Raw genomic sequence first — 14,572 nt, 5'->3', positions numbered from 1 at the left:
ACAAGTTGCCTTTGTAGAGGCACAGTCCTTCATAACAGATCTGTCTAGCAGACTTTCCCGCAACGAGTCCCCTCTCTTCAGATAATCTCACAGATATTAAAAGCACTTACTTCTCACATGGTTGTCAGCACAGTACATCATGTCTGCTGCGTGGATGAACTGGTATCCAGTGCCGCGCATACACAGCTCCATCTCTGTATATCCCAGCACAACCTTTCCTCTGTAAGTAAGAAAAGGGAACACTCAAGAAATCTTCAGAAACACCAAGTGACCCACTAAATTTAACCAACCGGAGGTGGTCTGCAACAAGCACTCACCACCACCAATGATCACCTAAGCACAGTGATTTTTTTTAACCTTTAAACTGTGTGAAAACCGAACACATGCAGGTTGCTGAGAGCAATTGCAACCATTCTGCAAATCTAGAAACCATAATCTCAGGTATTAACCTACTACAGCAGGATCGACAAAGATTAGTTTGATGCGGTCTTCACTTTCTAGTTAACTTACACCCTTGCCCATGCGAGACTTGTTACAGAGTTTTCACTGATGAGAGTGCCTGGCTCTACCACAGTCGCCTCACGAAGGGACAGGTCCAGGGCTTTGATCACGAGACATGCACTGATGCCTGTGGCACACCTGAGATCCTCCCCAGATTGGGAGCACTTAGGGGTCTGAAGGCGATTTAAGATGGTTTCAACAGGAAGAGCTTACATGTGTGTTAAGATGCCACAAACAATAATCCCATGCTTCTCCCAGCCAAGTGCACACACCGTCGAGTCTGGACCAGCTAAACTGCTTCATCCTAATGTCCCCACATCACTCCCACAAGTGACATACCAGAGCACCAGCACAGCTCCTTCCCCCAATTGTTTCCTCCTCCAATTCTTCTTCCTCCCTCCATTGTATCATTTTCATCTCTCATTTGTTTCCTCCTCCAATTCTTCTTACTCCCTCCATTATATCCTTTTCCTCTCTCATTTGGTTCCTCCTCCAATTCTTCTTCCTCCCTCCACTGTATCCTTTTCCTCTCTCATCCCTCGTCCGTTCCAGACTCTCTGTTTGCCCACTACATTACTTTTAAGCCCACTACATTACTTTCAAGGCCCCACCTGGAGTCGCAGGCCATGGGGGTAAAGTCCAGCTTGTGCTTAGTCTGGAAGATGAAGGTCTTAGTACGAAGCTCCAAGATGGAAGGTGGCTGCAAAGGGGTGGCGATAGCAAAGAACGCCAGCTGGGGTGGCTGGACCGACCCATCCTCAGACCGCTTATTCTGTCCATGCAGGAACTTTAGGCGCCCTTGGAAAGTGAGGGCCTGTGGAGACACATTAGAGACTGGTAAACATACAGTGAAAATGGAGGTTTAGAGGAGCACACACAGGCTGAGACATCCAGAGAGGCACAGAAGAAACCCAGGCTAAGAAGTATAAAGACTGGAGAGCCCTTGTGACCTGGCAAAAGACCAAAGCAACTTACAAAATCCCAGGACTGCACAGTAGCTGTAGCAGAAACGAGGAACATTGGGAGCAGCAGGGCTGTATGTGGGCACTAACACTGGAACTCCAGCGCTGCTGGTTACTGGTGAGTCGCTTTGGCAGATATGTGTGAGCTACTGCTATTGAAACAGGAGTGACTACTGAACACCACGGCTGAGGTGCACTTGAAGACCCAAGTGTGGGTGCCAATACATGTACAGCACCAGGTTTTGTACATTAAGACTGAAATGCAATGGCAGTGTAGGTAATAGAACTGGAACGGTAGAGAGGCTGCGGATCAGGGAACGAAAGAGGTCATGAGTGAGGTGCAAAATCAAGATGTGTGTAGATTCTAACTCAGAGTAGCAGGGGATGGATGGGCCGCAGGTCAGGATAGATGTATTTGTTGATGAGTGATACTGTGTGTATATTGTTAGTGATTTGTAAGCTGGTAAAGGTGCAACAATTGAGCACAAAATACATACAGACATAAAACGAAGAGGGGTTAAAAGATGAGTCTAAGTCTTGAGTATTCTGTGGAGCTACAGCCTTCACAGCTCATTCCAATCATTTATAATACATTTTCCCCAGCTACCGTTTCATCTATGATACAGTGGCCAGCACCTACCAGAAACCCAGATGAATTGTCCAGCAGACAGCGGAATCTGCAGACAAAGTTGCGCTCCAGGAAGGCAGAATTTTCTGGTGGCAGCTGGTCGGGGGTATAGGTGTTGGTATTGCTATGTAAATTCTGCTTTGCAGGCACCACTGGAACAAAGAAAGAGTGTGTAAATATGAAATACCAGACAGTTATTCTCTGTGCACTGAACATGTTTTCACCGTGATAAGGAGAGACACAAAAGCCAATTTGATAAAATCTGGTTGAATCTAATGTGGAGCGGGCTGAGGGAACTCCATTGTTTTCAGTACTGCTGTGTCTCTGACTAAATGGTGGGTCTTGGGGATATAAAAAAAACTATGGAGTGGCAAGCTCCACTCCACAGTTCCAGGTACCCCATCTCCAGGTTTCTACAAACTGTCAGTTCTCCCTCTCTGCCCCTCTCTTCTCTCACTCAAACCCTGTAACTCTGTGTTGAGGTTCTTGGCGAGTTCTTCCCTTATGACCCTTAGCCAAGGTGCACCAAATGCTCTCATCTCCTGGGCCCTTCCCCCATTCTCACCCTCTGCCTACATCCCCTGTCTCCACACTCTATATTTCCTACTATCTATTGCCCTTCGACCTCCAGTTCTCTTGTTGAAAGGCTGTCCTCAGTACCAAGAGGTCATCTCCCTCCTTTCGCTTGGTTCTCACTCTTTGCTCCTATCATTTGGGCTCCCAGTTCAAAATTTCTACAGGGCCAGACGCTAGGGATTCTGGCATTTTAGCAAAGGACATTAGGCTGCACTTTCCCTTGGCAAGAGTTTTGATACTTGTACAGTCAATTTCCCGCCCTTTGCAGCTGTAAAAAACTTACTACACCTTGACTCTGGCCTTGCCGCCATACCCCATGGGTGTCACTCTAATTTCTTCTTACCAAGAATCTTAATTTCTCACTCTCTGCCTAAAACATTTGGGCCATTAGCTGGTTCCCGCACACTGCCTCATACCCCAGGGTCTTCCCCAGCTGTCACTCATTACCCCCTATGATGCGGGTCACCCCACTGTTTCATAATCCGACTCCTTCCTGCAGTTCACACTCAGTCCACAGTTACTTTTTCCCAGGTGCTCAGCCTCTGCCCATCTCCCAAGACTCTCCCTCAGTTCTTACCTTCTGTCCCGTTTTCGCTCTCCTGGTTACTGCATGATGGTGGATTAAGTGCCCAGTGCAGCTGGCAGCGGAACATGGCCCGGTCATCGGTGTGAATGAGCTCATACACACTTTGGTAGATGACGTCCGACTGATAAAAGAGAAGGCAAGTATTTGAAAGTGTTAAAGTTAGTAACTGAAGTTAAGTGAGCTAGAGGTAAAGCACCACTGGAAAGAAAACATTCATTCATCAGATTCAATGAGCAAGCACCACCCAAGTGAGACAGGACTGAGCGCCTCACTAAGAACCCCAGACATCGCCCCAGCTATCCGAAGGTGGACAAGAAACACCTCAAATGTTGCTAGAGCTTTCTGATCACTGAGAAAACCAGCATTTATGCCCGAGGCCAATGCAAACATCAGAATGGCCCTCTCGCAGTGAGAGAGAACAAGAACTGAAGTCTTTCCAGCACTGCTTTAAGTGGGATGAAAAGATGGCAGGGCCCCAAAATGCGTGGCTTGAGAAGCCTTTACACGAGCCATGGCCAATATGATGATTACATGTGATAAGGTATCCCGTGTTCAACAAATTCATTCATGGGGTCTCACTAGACAGAGCATAATCGAAATCAGCAGGACACTTTCTTTCACAATTTATATAACACCTTTATCCAGAGCCAAAAGCAATAAAAGAAAACTAGACAAGGGAAGTTTCTAATTAAGTGGCAAAACATTAGTTATTCAGAATTCTTTAGGACCTGGAACATCAATGGTAAACAAAAGCCTCCACCTGTTACTTAGTCCCGGTGTCACCAGACTTCTGGTGACATTGTTTTGCAGCACTAGCACGCGAAAATATTACAAAAAGAACCACTAACACTTACCTCAAGACGAACACGACGTCCTCCACTCCGGAACTCTTCTTCCAGGAACTGGATGCTGCAACTCCCTTGACCAATCCTGGTGCTGCTCTCAAGCAGCATGAGAGCTGCGCCCTGATTGGAGGAAGCGGCCTCTCTCAGCGCGCCACACCACTCTGGAGGCTTGCACTTGCTCTAACCCAGCTGTCTTAAAACAGCTGGATTAGAGCTGTTTAAAGTGGCATGTGTGGCTGGCCTTCTTGAGACAGCCGATCAAAAAGATATGCGCACTTTAATCAGTGCGTAGACAGCTCACCCTCCTCCCTGCTGATGTCACTCAGCAGGCCCCGCCCTGTCCTGATGCTCTGTTCAGGACAAGGGATGAAAAATGAAATGGTAATGAATTACTATTTTATTTTTTCATCACTGGGGCTTTGAGGGTAATTTAAGTGGGGCAACGCTCCTCCACTCAAGCGGAGGAGCCGCCCCTGTTTTGACCGAAAACAGCCAAACTAGGTGTGGGTCGGGAATATTAGAACAGATTTTCAAAGGGTCACAATATCGTGTCCAGAATATCGAGCAACAAAATATCAAAAGGTAGGTTTCCATAGATTTTCTGTACCGAACTCCAAATATATGTATCATTAAGGGACAAATATGTGGAGTTAAGAATAGTAAATCCATACCTCCCTCTATGCACATACCTCTTCTATATTTTGTCTCTTGATATTATGGGCACAATATTCAGACTTTTCAGTATTCTACCAGGGGCGGCTCCTCTGCTGAGGCGGAGGAGCGTCGCCCCACTGATCTCCCAGCAGTTCAAAAAGGAAAAATAAAATGATAATAACGCAATGTTATTATCATTTTATTTTTACTACTGCAGTGGCTCAACTTGTTTATTGCGGGCGAGTCGGGGCTGAGCTCCGTGACTCTGGAGCACTATTGGGGGAGGAGTGGTGGCACAGTCATGCACACTTTGCATGTTCTCCACCATCTCCACCGGCTGTATTGTACAGCCTGAGTGGAGAACATACCCAGGCTCCCATTCTCCATCTAAGCGCCGAACCATGGCGCTCAGACCAATCACAACGCTGATTGGCTTAGGGGAGCCTGGGAGCACGGGTGCTTCCTGCTGGCAGGACTCCGGACAGGAAGAAGATGAAGAGAACAGAGGAGAGGCGGCGGCCGTTCCCAAGTAAGTGGTTTTGTTTTGTCTTTTTCATTTCCCCATCCACTCTCCCTCCCCGCCTCACCACCCTCGTCCATTAGCAGCCGCTACTGCAGCCTACCTTAGATATTCTCTTCTACAATCACCAAACCAGGATTACAAATAGCGTATTGTCCATTCCTGCAATTCCCAGGTGTGGTAATTCTTAATTTGTTACCAGGGAAAAACTACCTGACATCATACCTGTAGAACTTTATCCTCTGTAAAATGCCTGGAATTAACAAGTTTGTATGTACGAAATGGTGGCTAGCAGGGGCTCTGACCTAACTCATCATGCCGTCTGTCACCACTTCCTACAGTCCAACAAGAGTAATTCCTTTGCTGTGCACTACTTTAGACATGGCACAGTGAAGATCTGTTTGTATATGAAGGCACAATCGACTGGGCAGATCTGACAGCCATCTTGTCAAATCTACATCTCCCATATACCATAGGTTTCATACTTTCCTAGTCACCTACTCTGAGGGCCACAAAGTAAGCTTTGATTGTGTTTTAAAGTGAAGGTTAAATAATTTGAGCACAACGACATTTGTACATATAGTGACCCTTCAAATATTTTAATAATATTGATGACTCAGTTTTAACAAACTTGAAGCAGTTTCATAAAAAAGAGCATTTTCTGCATTTTGGTTCAGCTAGTTTTGATGTTCAGTTTCCATGAGCACGAAACATAACTACGATAACAAAGAGAGGGTGAGGGAAAATCACTCTTGATCCCCCTGGCTTAATAAATCAACAACAAAAGAGTGAACAGGGGAAGGAGCAAACTAAGAGTAACAGCGTGGGCAAAAACCAAAATAATGTGTTAAAAGAACCCTCACTCACCACCTAGTTGGTGACATGCTTCATCATCGGGTTCCCACCAGAGAGGCCGAGTGCCTCTCTGGTGTGCTGCAACGCCTGAAATACAGCGGAGCTGGTTTTTGAATGCAAAGGGAGTGAAATTAAAAGGTGAATGGTTTTAACCAATAACTAATTTAATCCTGGTAAACCAAAGACCGAATAAAAACAAGTGAGTTGGACAGGAGCCGGCCAATTAGGTAAGACAGGGCTCGTCCGAATCAAGAAGAGGTCAACATGTTTCTGCTTATCAAGCCCAGTCGGCTAAGCATTCATCAGGACCATAAAGAACACCACGGCGGTATGCACACGCTAAGGTGCACCCTAACCAGTGGCGTTTAGGCGGTAAAACTCACTGTTCTACCGCAAAGCCATCCTACAATTCCGGGGCTAGTAACGCCTGTAAAAGAGAAAACAGACATAACGCACATAAAGACATATAGAGACAAACACTTTTTGTCACTTGAATTGTTATACTTTACGTGATTCAGGTGAACACATAATTTGGTAGTCCCGTGCTGTGGAGCGGGGGTGGGTGTCAAATAACGATTGGTGGTTAAAAAAACGCCCACAGTAGAGTGTAGTGCTCTATAAGAAGCAGAGGACCTATAGATATATCGAAATGTTTCCATAAGGTCCTATGCACTAGTTGTGCCTGCGAAGAATTCAATAAGTGTATTGACAGATCGACAGACGATGTGCAGTCGAAATGGCTATTTAACCGTTATGTATGCCGTAAAAGTAGCAGACTCGTGCAAGTGAAATGCATGCTGAAACGAGCGCACGTAGTGTTTGCCAGGCGCCGTTGCTCCAGTGCATGACTAGCTATAAAAGATTGGTAAAAACAGCAGCATGGAAAAAAGAACCTCTTACTCTGAAAGTTGGTACTGTTAGCGTCATGGGTCCGAGAGGGGGGTAGTGAGCTATAGTATCTGTGAGGATAGATAAACAAAAGAACCTTATCTGTCTAGATACTCTTAAGCAAACTACACAGGGACCAAAGGGATGTGGCAGAAAAGAATTTCCCACTTACTTCCATGCTCGCACACTCCCGCGAAATACCTGGTTCAGTCCTACTCGGCCCGGATATTGGTGAGTGTAAAGCGAACCCGGAAGAAGTACTAACGGGATCCCGTCACGTGATCTAAACAACGTGCGTCAAAGTATGATGTCATAGGACGGGGTGTGTCGAATCGGACGGGCTCCCAAAGCGTGAGTCAATAGGGATTCAGCCCTTGTGAAGGAAAAGGGAACGTTATTCCTATGATTTCTGAGCTATATTTAAAAGAAACTGAGGGCTGTGGTGATAAATGATTTCTGCATGTAAAAAATGCGTAAACATTAAGTCAAGTAGTGCATTTTCACAGCGAAACCGCTGTCCCGATGTGGGATAAATCGTGTTAGCTGCCTCCAGGGAGGACAGCGCAGGTCGCCCTGATGTTACGGGTGGAACAGCCCCTAGTAATGTTGTGTGCTTAACTCAAGGAATTTCTGAATAGTCTACCGGTGAGTCAGTCTATAATAGTTTCACCCCGGAAAGATGTGCGTGCTCAGTTGCAACAGCGAGCAAAACTCGGGACTGGAATGCTAATAACTATCTGCCTGTAAACAGTACATTGTGGTTAATGTTGTGATAAAAAAGCATTAATTGATCATACGTCAACAAAAATAGATCTTATGTCAAAATGTAGACCAACAATATGTTAGCTGTCTTAAAGAGGATCTTGGTGAAAGGCACAGAGAGAGACACACCATGATGTTGCGGGTGATTGGCAGAAAAATACACTGAAATTATGGACTATGCTGCACGGAGGCCATCAGGGTATTATCCTGGATAGGTGAAATTAGGTCAGCACATCAGTGTTTGAGGACAGAGTTCCACTGAAATTGTGGACTATGCTGCACGGAGGCCATCAGGGTATTATCCTGGATAGGTGAAATTAGGTCAGCACATCAGTGTTTGAGGACAGAGATCCACGGAATATTGTCATTTAGACCAGAGAGGTGAGTTGAAAGGCGATAGACCCATCGTTGTTCTTTCTCGAAGAGTAACTGCTGGGTGTTCGATCCAGGTTTCAGTTTCTCAATGATTGACCACTTCATGTCATTTGTTGTGTGATTTGCCACTAGAAAATGTTCTGTCAGTTGTGTGCTTAATTTGCGACAGCGAATGGTGCTGCGATGTTCGCAGATGCGCTGTTTTATTTTCCTGCCTGTCATTCCGACATATCTCAGTCCGCAGGGGCAGGTAATTAGGTAGACCACGTCGGTAGAATTGCAGTTGGTATGCGTTCTCTGCACCCATTGTTTTCCTTGTTCAAGTTCAAGATACTTCGAAGGGGAAGTCAGATGGCAGACACTGCATGAGCCACAAGGGTAGTGGCCAACAATAGGGGGAAGACCCCACGCACTGGTAATGGACAGATGCTGATCTTTGTCTAGTGCTTTTGGGCGAGTGTGAACCAAAGCATCCTTCAAACTTCTCGCTCTTTTATAAGAGAATAAGGGTTTCTCCCAGTTGTGTTTGTTGCTTGTCAGGATATTCCAATGTTTCCTGATGGACTTACTGACTGTGTTAGATGCTGCATTGAAGGTGGTAACACATGTGAGAGGTAAGGAATCCTGACCATCTCTCACATGGTCTTCCAATAGAGCCTCCCGGTTTTGGTTACGGGCTCGCTTATTACTCTTCGAGAGGATCTTATCAGGGTAGCCACGGGCTTTCAGTTTCCAAGTAAGTTCCTGCGCTTGTTTTTTGTATATAGAAACTTCGCTGCAATTTCGACGGAGACGAAGGTATTGGCCAAAGGGGAGGTTTTCCCTCAATGGGCGAGGATGGTAACTGGAAAAATGTAACAGATAATTTTTTGCCGTGGGCTTGTGATGAGTTTTGGTTTGCAAGGTGTTGCCTGTTCTGGTGATGACCACATCCAGGAAAATCATCTCGTCTTTGTTGTGTGTGTGGGTGAATCTAAGATGAGGATCGCAAGTGTTTACCCAGTTAAAGAATTCCTGGAGGGATTCCTCCGAGCCCTGCCAAATGATCAGTACATCATCGATGTATCTTTTCCAAAAGAAAATGTTTGACAAAAAAGGGTTAAGTGGAGCTAGGATGAACTTGCTTTCAAAATCGAACACATACAGCCCGGCTACCGAAGGCGCAAAGGTGCTGCCCATTGATGTACCAGTCGTCTGCAGAAAAAGGTCTCCCTTATATTCGAAAAAGTTCTTTTTTAATGCGAGAGTAGCGCAGCTGACAACGAAATCCCGTGGAGTGGTATAGTTCCAGCTGCTGGACTCAAGAGTGCGCCTTACGACATTAATGGTGTCGTCCTGAGGGATACAGGTGTACAGACTTTCTATATCCATTGTTACCAAGAAAGACGCACCATCTGGGAGAAATATCCCTTGAAGTAGTGCTAATAGACTCTTAGTATCTTTGAGATAAGTGCTAGTAGATTGGATAAGAGGTTTTAGAAAGAAATCACAGTAACGTGACAGGGGTTCCAGCAGTGAACCGATCCCGGACACTATAGGGCGGCCAGGAGGGGGTGTTCTGTTCTTATGAGTTTTGGGCAGGGTGTAGAAGTAAGGGATCGTGCCTTCACTGGTAGTAAGGAAGGTTGCTTCCTGTTTGGTGATAAAGCCCTTAAGTTCGGCGTCCTCGACCAAATCGTGAATAATGCCTTTGAGTTCCAAGGATGGATCCGTAGTCAGGGGAGTGTAGCTGATGGGATCATCCAGGAGGCGTCTGCATTCCCTGTCATAAGCAGTAGAGTCCTGGATAACTACTCCGCCACCCTTGTCTGCTGATTTAATCACGATGTCGGTATTCGATTGCAGAGAAAGTAAGGCTTGAAATTCACCAGCCTTCATGTTCTTGAAACGGTTGGGTTCAATGTAAGCTTCAACGTCATTAGATACTGCCTGCTCAAATGCTGTGATTTCAGGCGGAATAGCGTAAGGAGGAGGGGTAAAGGTAGATTTAACCTTAAACCCTGTATCGCTCGACGGGGGTTGGGTACTGCCTGGAGGTTGTTTTTCAAAAAAGCTCTTGAGCTTCAGTTTCCTGAAAAAATTTGAAAGTTCGCATCTCAGTTTGAAGCGATCAAAACGGGCTGTGGGTATAAAGCCCAACCCCTTTTCCAGGACTGAAGTTTCGTCGGCCGTGAGTGTCACTGACGAAAGGTTCGTGATCAGACTCGTTGATTGCTGGGGCCTGCTCGTTGAGCCTTGCTCCGCGTATTGTCCCCCCACTGCTTCGTCTTGTTGCCAGTGGACTTGAGTGGAACCTCTTCTTCGGCCACGACCTCTCCTGCCCCTCTCTAAAAAAGGGGGGCGGTATTGGTTCTGTTGAAACTGTGGAGGTGGAAAGAAACCGGGGTTCCAACCCATCATCGGGTGGAACGGAGAGGGTTGAAAAGATGGTTGTTGGTAGGGAAGCCAGGTCTGATTGTTGTGTTGTCGTCTATTTCTTCCTCTACCCCGCTGACGAGCCTTGTAGCTGTCGCTGCTTGAATCACTTGCAGTGGAACCATCAAGTGAGCTGTCAGTGCCGTAGTCATTCTTGGTAGGTGGGATGTAGTCTGGGCTGGTATAAGGGTATGCTCGTACATAGGACCATTTTGCCAGATCCTTCTGGAATTTCTGGGCTTTGGAATGAGTGAGAGAGTCTTTATATTCATTCATTTCTTTGTTTAGTTCGTCGAGCCGTTTCTTATAACCGATTAGTGTTGTTTTAAAGTGAGTTTCCGTTAGTTGGATTTCTACCATTATGGCCTCTGAGAGCCTAAGAGCTGTTTTAATGATTAGCACCAGCCAATCCCTGGTACAGTGCCAGGCGATTTGAGCCCATTCCTTCCTAAATTGTGCGTCATCTAGAAAAATGCGTGGAGCATTTGTGACTAGTAGACCCTTGGGTGCTATATTATTTCTGAGATATTCAGTAAGAATTGTGCCATGGAGGATAGTGCGTATCCGCCCTCTTTTCTGCTCACTTAGTTTATCCCACTCAGTGGTTTGTGAGATGGTTTGAGCAATCGAGGGATCAGAAAAAAGTGAGGGGTCTGCCAATAGGGCATCCACTTCCTCATTTGAGTAGGAGAGGCCCAAATTATCCATGCTGCTGTGTGTGAAGAGTCGCTAATAAAAGGCAAAACAAAGGGAAAATACCCTCGCAGCTGTGCGCTGCAAAATACCACGATAACAAAGAGAGGGTGAGGGAAAATCACTCTTGATCCCCCTGGCTTAATAAATCAACAACAAAAGAGTGAACAGGGGAAGGAGCAAACTAAGAGTAACAGCGTGGGCAAAAACCAAAATAATGTGTTAAAAGAACCCTCACTCACCAACCTAGTTGGTGACATGCTTCATCATCGGGTTCCCACCAGAATCGAACACATACAGCCCGGCTACCGAAGGCGCAAAGGTGCTGCCCATTGATGTACCAGTCGTCTGCAGAAAAAGGTCTCCCTTATATTCGAAACGCGTGGTGTTCTTTATGGTCCTGATGAATGCTTAGCCGACTGGGCTTGACAAGCAGAAACATGTTGACCTCTTCTTGATTCGGACGAGCCCTGTCTTACCTAATTGGCCGGCTCCTGTCCAACTCACTTGTTTTTATTCGGTCTTTGGTTTACCAGGATTAAATTAGTTATTGGTTAAAACCATTCACCTTTTAATTTCACTCCCTTTGCATTCAAAAACCAGCTCCGCTGTATTTCAGGCGTTGCAGCACACCAGAGAGGCACTCGGCCTCTCTGGTGGGAACCCGATGATGAAGCATGTCACCAACTAGGTTGGTGAGTGAGGGTTCTTTTAACACATTATTTTGGTTTTTGCCCACGCTGTTACTCTTAGTTTGCTCCTTCCCCTGTTCACTCTTTTGTTGTTGATTCACGAAACATAACTATCAAAAAAAGGCTGCCCCACTTACTGAAGACGCTACTAGACCTGATCAGACCTCAAAATGTGATAAGTAGACTACACAACAGCAGAAATCTGAAAGCTATAATCAGCAGGAAGCAATGACAGAAGAAAGATGACTGCCATAGAAATGAAAGAGACTCAAGACCCAAATCGGGCAAAGCACATGCTGCTTTGCAAAAGTGGTGGAGTCTATGTAGACCTAGAGAGTAAGACATTACTGAGCCCATAGATGGGAAGATGGACGACTTGGGTTCTGCTCAGTGGGCTGAGGCTTTCCACTGTAAACTACAGGATACAATATTTTTGCCAAATGACTTTTAGGGCACGATATTCTGGTACAATACCAGAGAAGGCTATGGGCCCAATTCACAAAGGTAAATTGAGACGAAAGTCTAACTTTACAACTTTCGGTATTCACAAAGGGCATTTACGAGTAGTAAAATTAGACTTTTGTTTCAGTAGACCAAAACTTAATTTAAACTGAGACAAATGTCTTAGAGCGCTGTGGCAGGCGGTGGCTGTATTATGCCTAACTGGGTACCCCGCTCTTGCTGCTCTCGCCTGCCCTTCGGGGCGTTGCGGCGGGCGGCGGCGGTGCTGCGCGGCTCTGGCAGTCTTCGCAGCGTGGGTCTCTTCCTACTCGGAGCGGCTCCTGCAGGCTGTGTTTCTACTGGCTCCCCGGACCCCCCTGGCTTACCTGCTTTTCGCTGGCTTTCCGCCCCGGGCCTCTCCTGTGAGTCTTCGTTGGGGGCAGGGTGCCCCTTTCGGCGGCGTTTTGGTCCATCCTCTGGGGGCGGCTCTGGCCTGGTCCAGCTTCCCGCGCTGCTTTTTTCTCTCAGGGGTTGGGTTTTTCTGTCGCGGTGCTGGTGTAGGCGCGCTGTCGGCTCTGTTCCTTGGGTGGACGGCTGGTAGGCTCGGTGTGCTGTGGGTCCTCCTGCCTCTGCCATGCCTCCATTTTCTGCGCACGGCCCTCTCTCGGTCCATGCAAGCCGGGGGCCACTCGCTTCTTCCATTGCCTGTCGGGCTCGCTCCCATGCGGAGCTGCTTTCTTTCCCGTGCGACTTGTGGCCTGACATGTTTCCCACTGTGACTCCGGTCCTTCGTGTGGGTCTTACTGAGGTTTTTTTCTTTGCCTTCCTTTGTGTGTGGTAGTGCGGTCACCTTCAATCCAAGGTTTTCGTTTGTGTACGGTTTTGGTGTGGTTTCTTGCTCACACGCATGCACGAAAAAGCTTCACTTTTCTCAGGGTGGAGGTTGTGTCCTTCCGGCTTGCGTGGCTGGCCTCGGAGCTGGGTTTCCTGGTTCGTGCCTCGGCTATGGCGCTCAACCTCCTGTAGTTCTGGGCAGCTCCCTTGTACACCGTGACTGTCTCCCTGGTGTATGTGCCGTGGCCTGTTGGGAGTTCTCGCTTCGGCTTGGCTCTTCTGCTGCTGTCCCGTTTTTGCCGCTGTCGGGTACGGATCTGGGTCCTTCTTCTTTTCTGGTGGTAACAGGCCTGCTTCATGGTTCAGGGTGTAGGAGCGGTTTACGGGGCGCCCGGTCTGGTGGCTCAGTGAACTACTGCATCCACTGCCTGTGTTCGACTTCATGGTCACAGGTTCAAATCCTGGCGGCCCCACTCAGCCTTTCATCCATCTGAGGTCGATGAAATGTGTTCCATTGAGTTGGGTAACGATATACATCTGTTATTCAGCGCCGAGATGCCCCGTCTGGGGTGAGCGTGCGCTTTACAGATGCACAAATTTGGCATTTAGTCCTCCACATTCTGCTATGATGCAGTTTCTGTTTCCTTGGTTCCGGCGTCGAGGTGTCGTCGTACGCCCTTCCGTGCTCTGCATGACCCTGCATTGGGGCCTTCCAGGTGTTTTCTCGCTCTGGTTTTCTTCTATGTTGGCCTCGGCGTGTCCCATTGGGCTCTCCACTTTTTTGAAAGGTTCCCAGATTTGACTTGGGTAACTTTAATGCGTCCGTTATTCGGCGCCTGTGGCGTTGGGTTGCAGGGCCTCAGCTTCTTGGTTTGCTGTGTTGTCCCTGTCTCCTTCATCACTTCCGGGCTTTGGGCCTGCGGTCCTTTCGTCCTGTGGACTCCTGTTCCCGCCGTTGTTGTGCGGGGTCTATCCCGGTCGGTTCCTTGTTGGCCGTCCTCCGGGGGTTTCCAGGGGCTGTGGGCTGCGGCATGTCTGATGTGGGCGGGCTGCAGTTGGCACCTGTCCATCCGTCTCTGGGCTGCATCGGTGGGCGCCTGGTGTTTTCTTGTTAGCTGTTTGTGCTCCTGGAGGGCTCTCGCTGTCTTGTCCAGGTCTGCGGCTTTGCCGCTCCCTCCTCCTCCTGCTCCCTGTCTCGGCGGGTGGCTCTTGCACCCCTTTCCTGACGGCTTCCTGCTGTCGCTATGCTTCTCCTCACCCCCTGGGGGTCGGGGTTTTGGTGTAGTCCTTCTGTTAAGGTTTCCTGCCCTCTGCCGGGCTGCTCCGGTTGTCGGTTATTGGGCTC

General features: G+C 47.6%; 1 protein-coding gene across 1 annotated transcript in view; it reads right to left on the bottom strand.

Annotated features, from left to right (window-relative positions):
• Positions 1-14,572, bottom strand: part of LOC146861088 (uncharacterized) — a 258,546-nt gene that overhangs the window by 49,343 nt on the left and 194,631 nt on the right. The window contains exons 5-8 of the mRNA XM_085645143.1: positions 3,245-3,374; positions 2,104-2,243; positions 1,113-1,315; positions 111-220 (exon numbers count right to left, since the gene is read on the bottom strand). Coding sequence (XP_085501269.1) covers positions 111-220; positions 1,113-1,315; positions 2,104-2,243; positions 3,245-3,374 — 583 coding nt within the window. The remainder of the gene's footprint in view (positions 1-110; positions 221-1,112; positions 1,316-2,103; positions 2,244-3,244; positions 3,375-14,572) is intronic.

Source organism: Triturus cristatus, chromosome 3_1 (assembly GCF_964204655.1).
Source record: "Triturus cristatus chromosome 3_1, aTriCri1.1, whole genome shotgun sequence".
NCBI lineage: Eukaryota > Metazoa > Chordata > Amphibia > Caudata > Salamandridae > Triturus > Triturus cristatus.
Note: the sequence above shows the minus strand (reverse complement) of the source record. Positions and strands in the feature narration are given on the sequence as shown.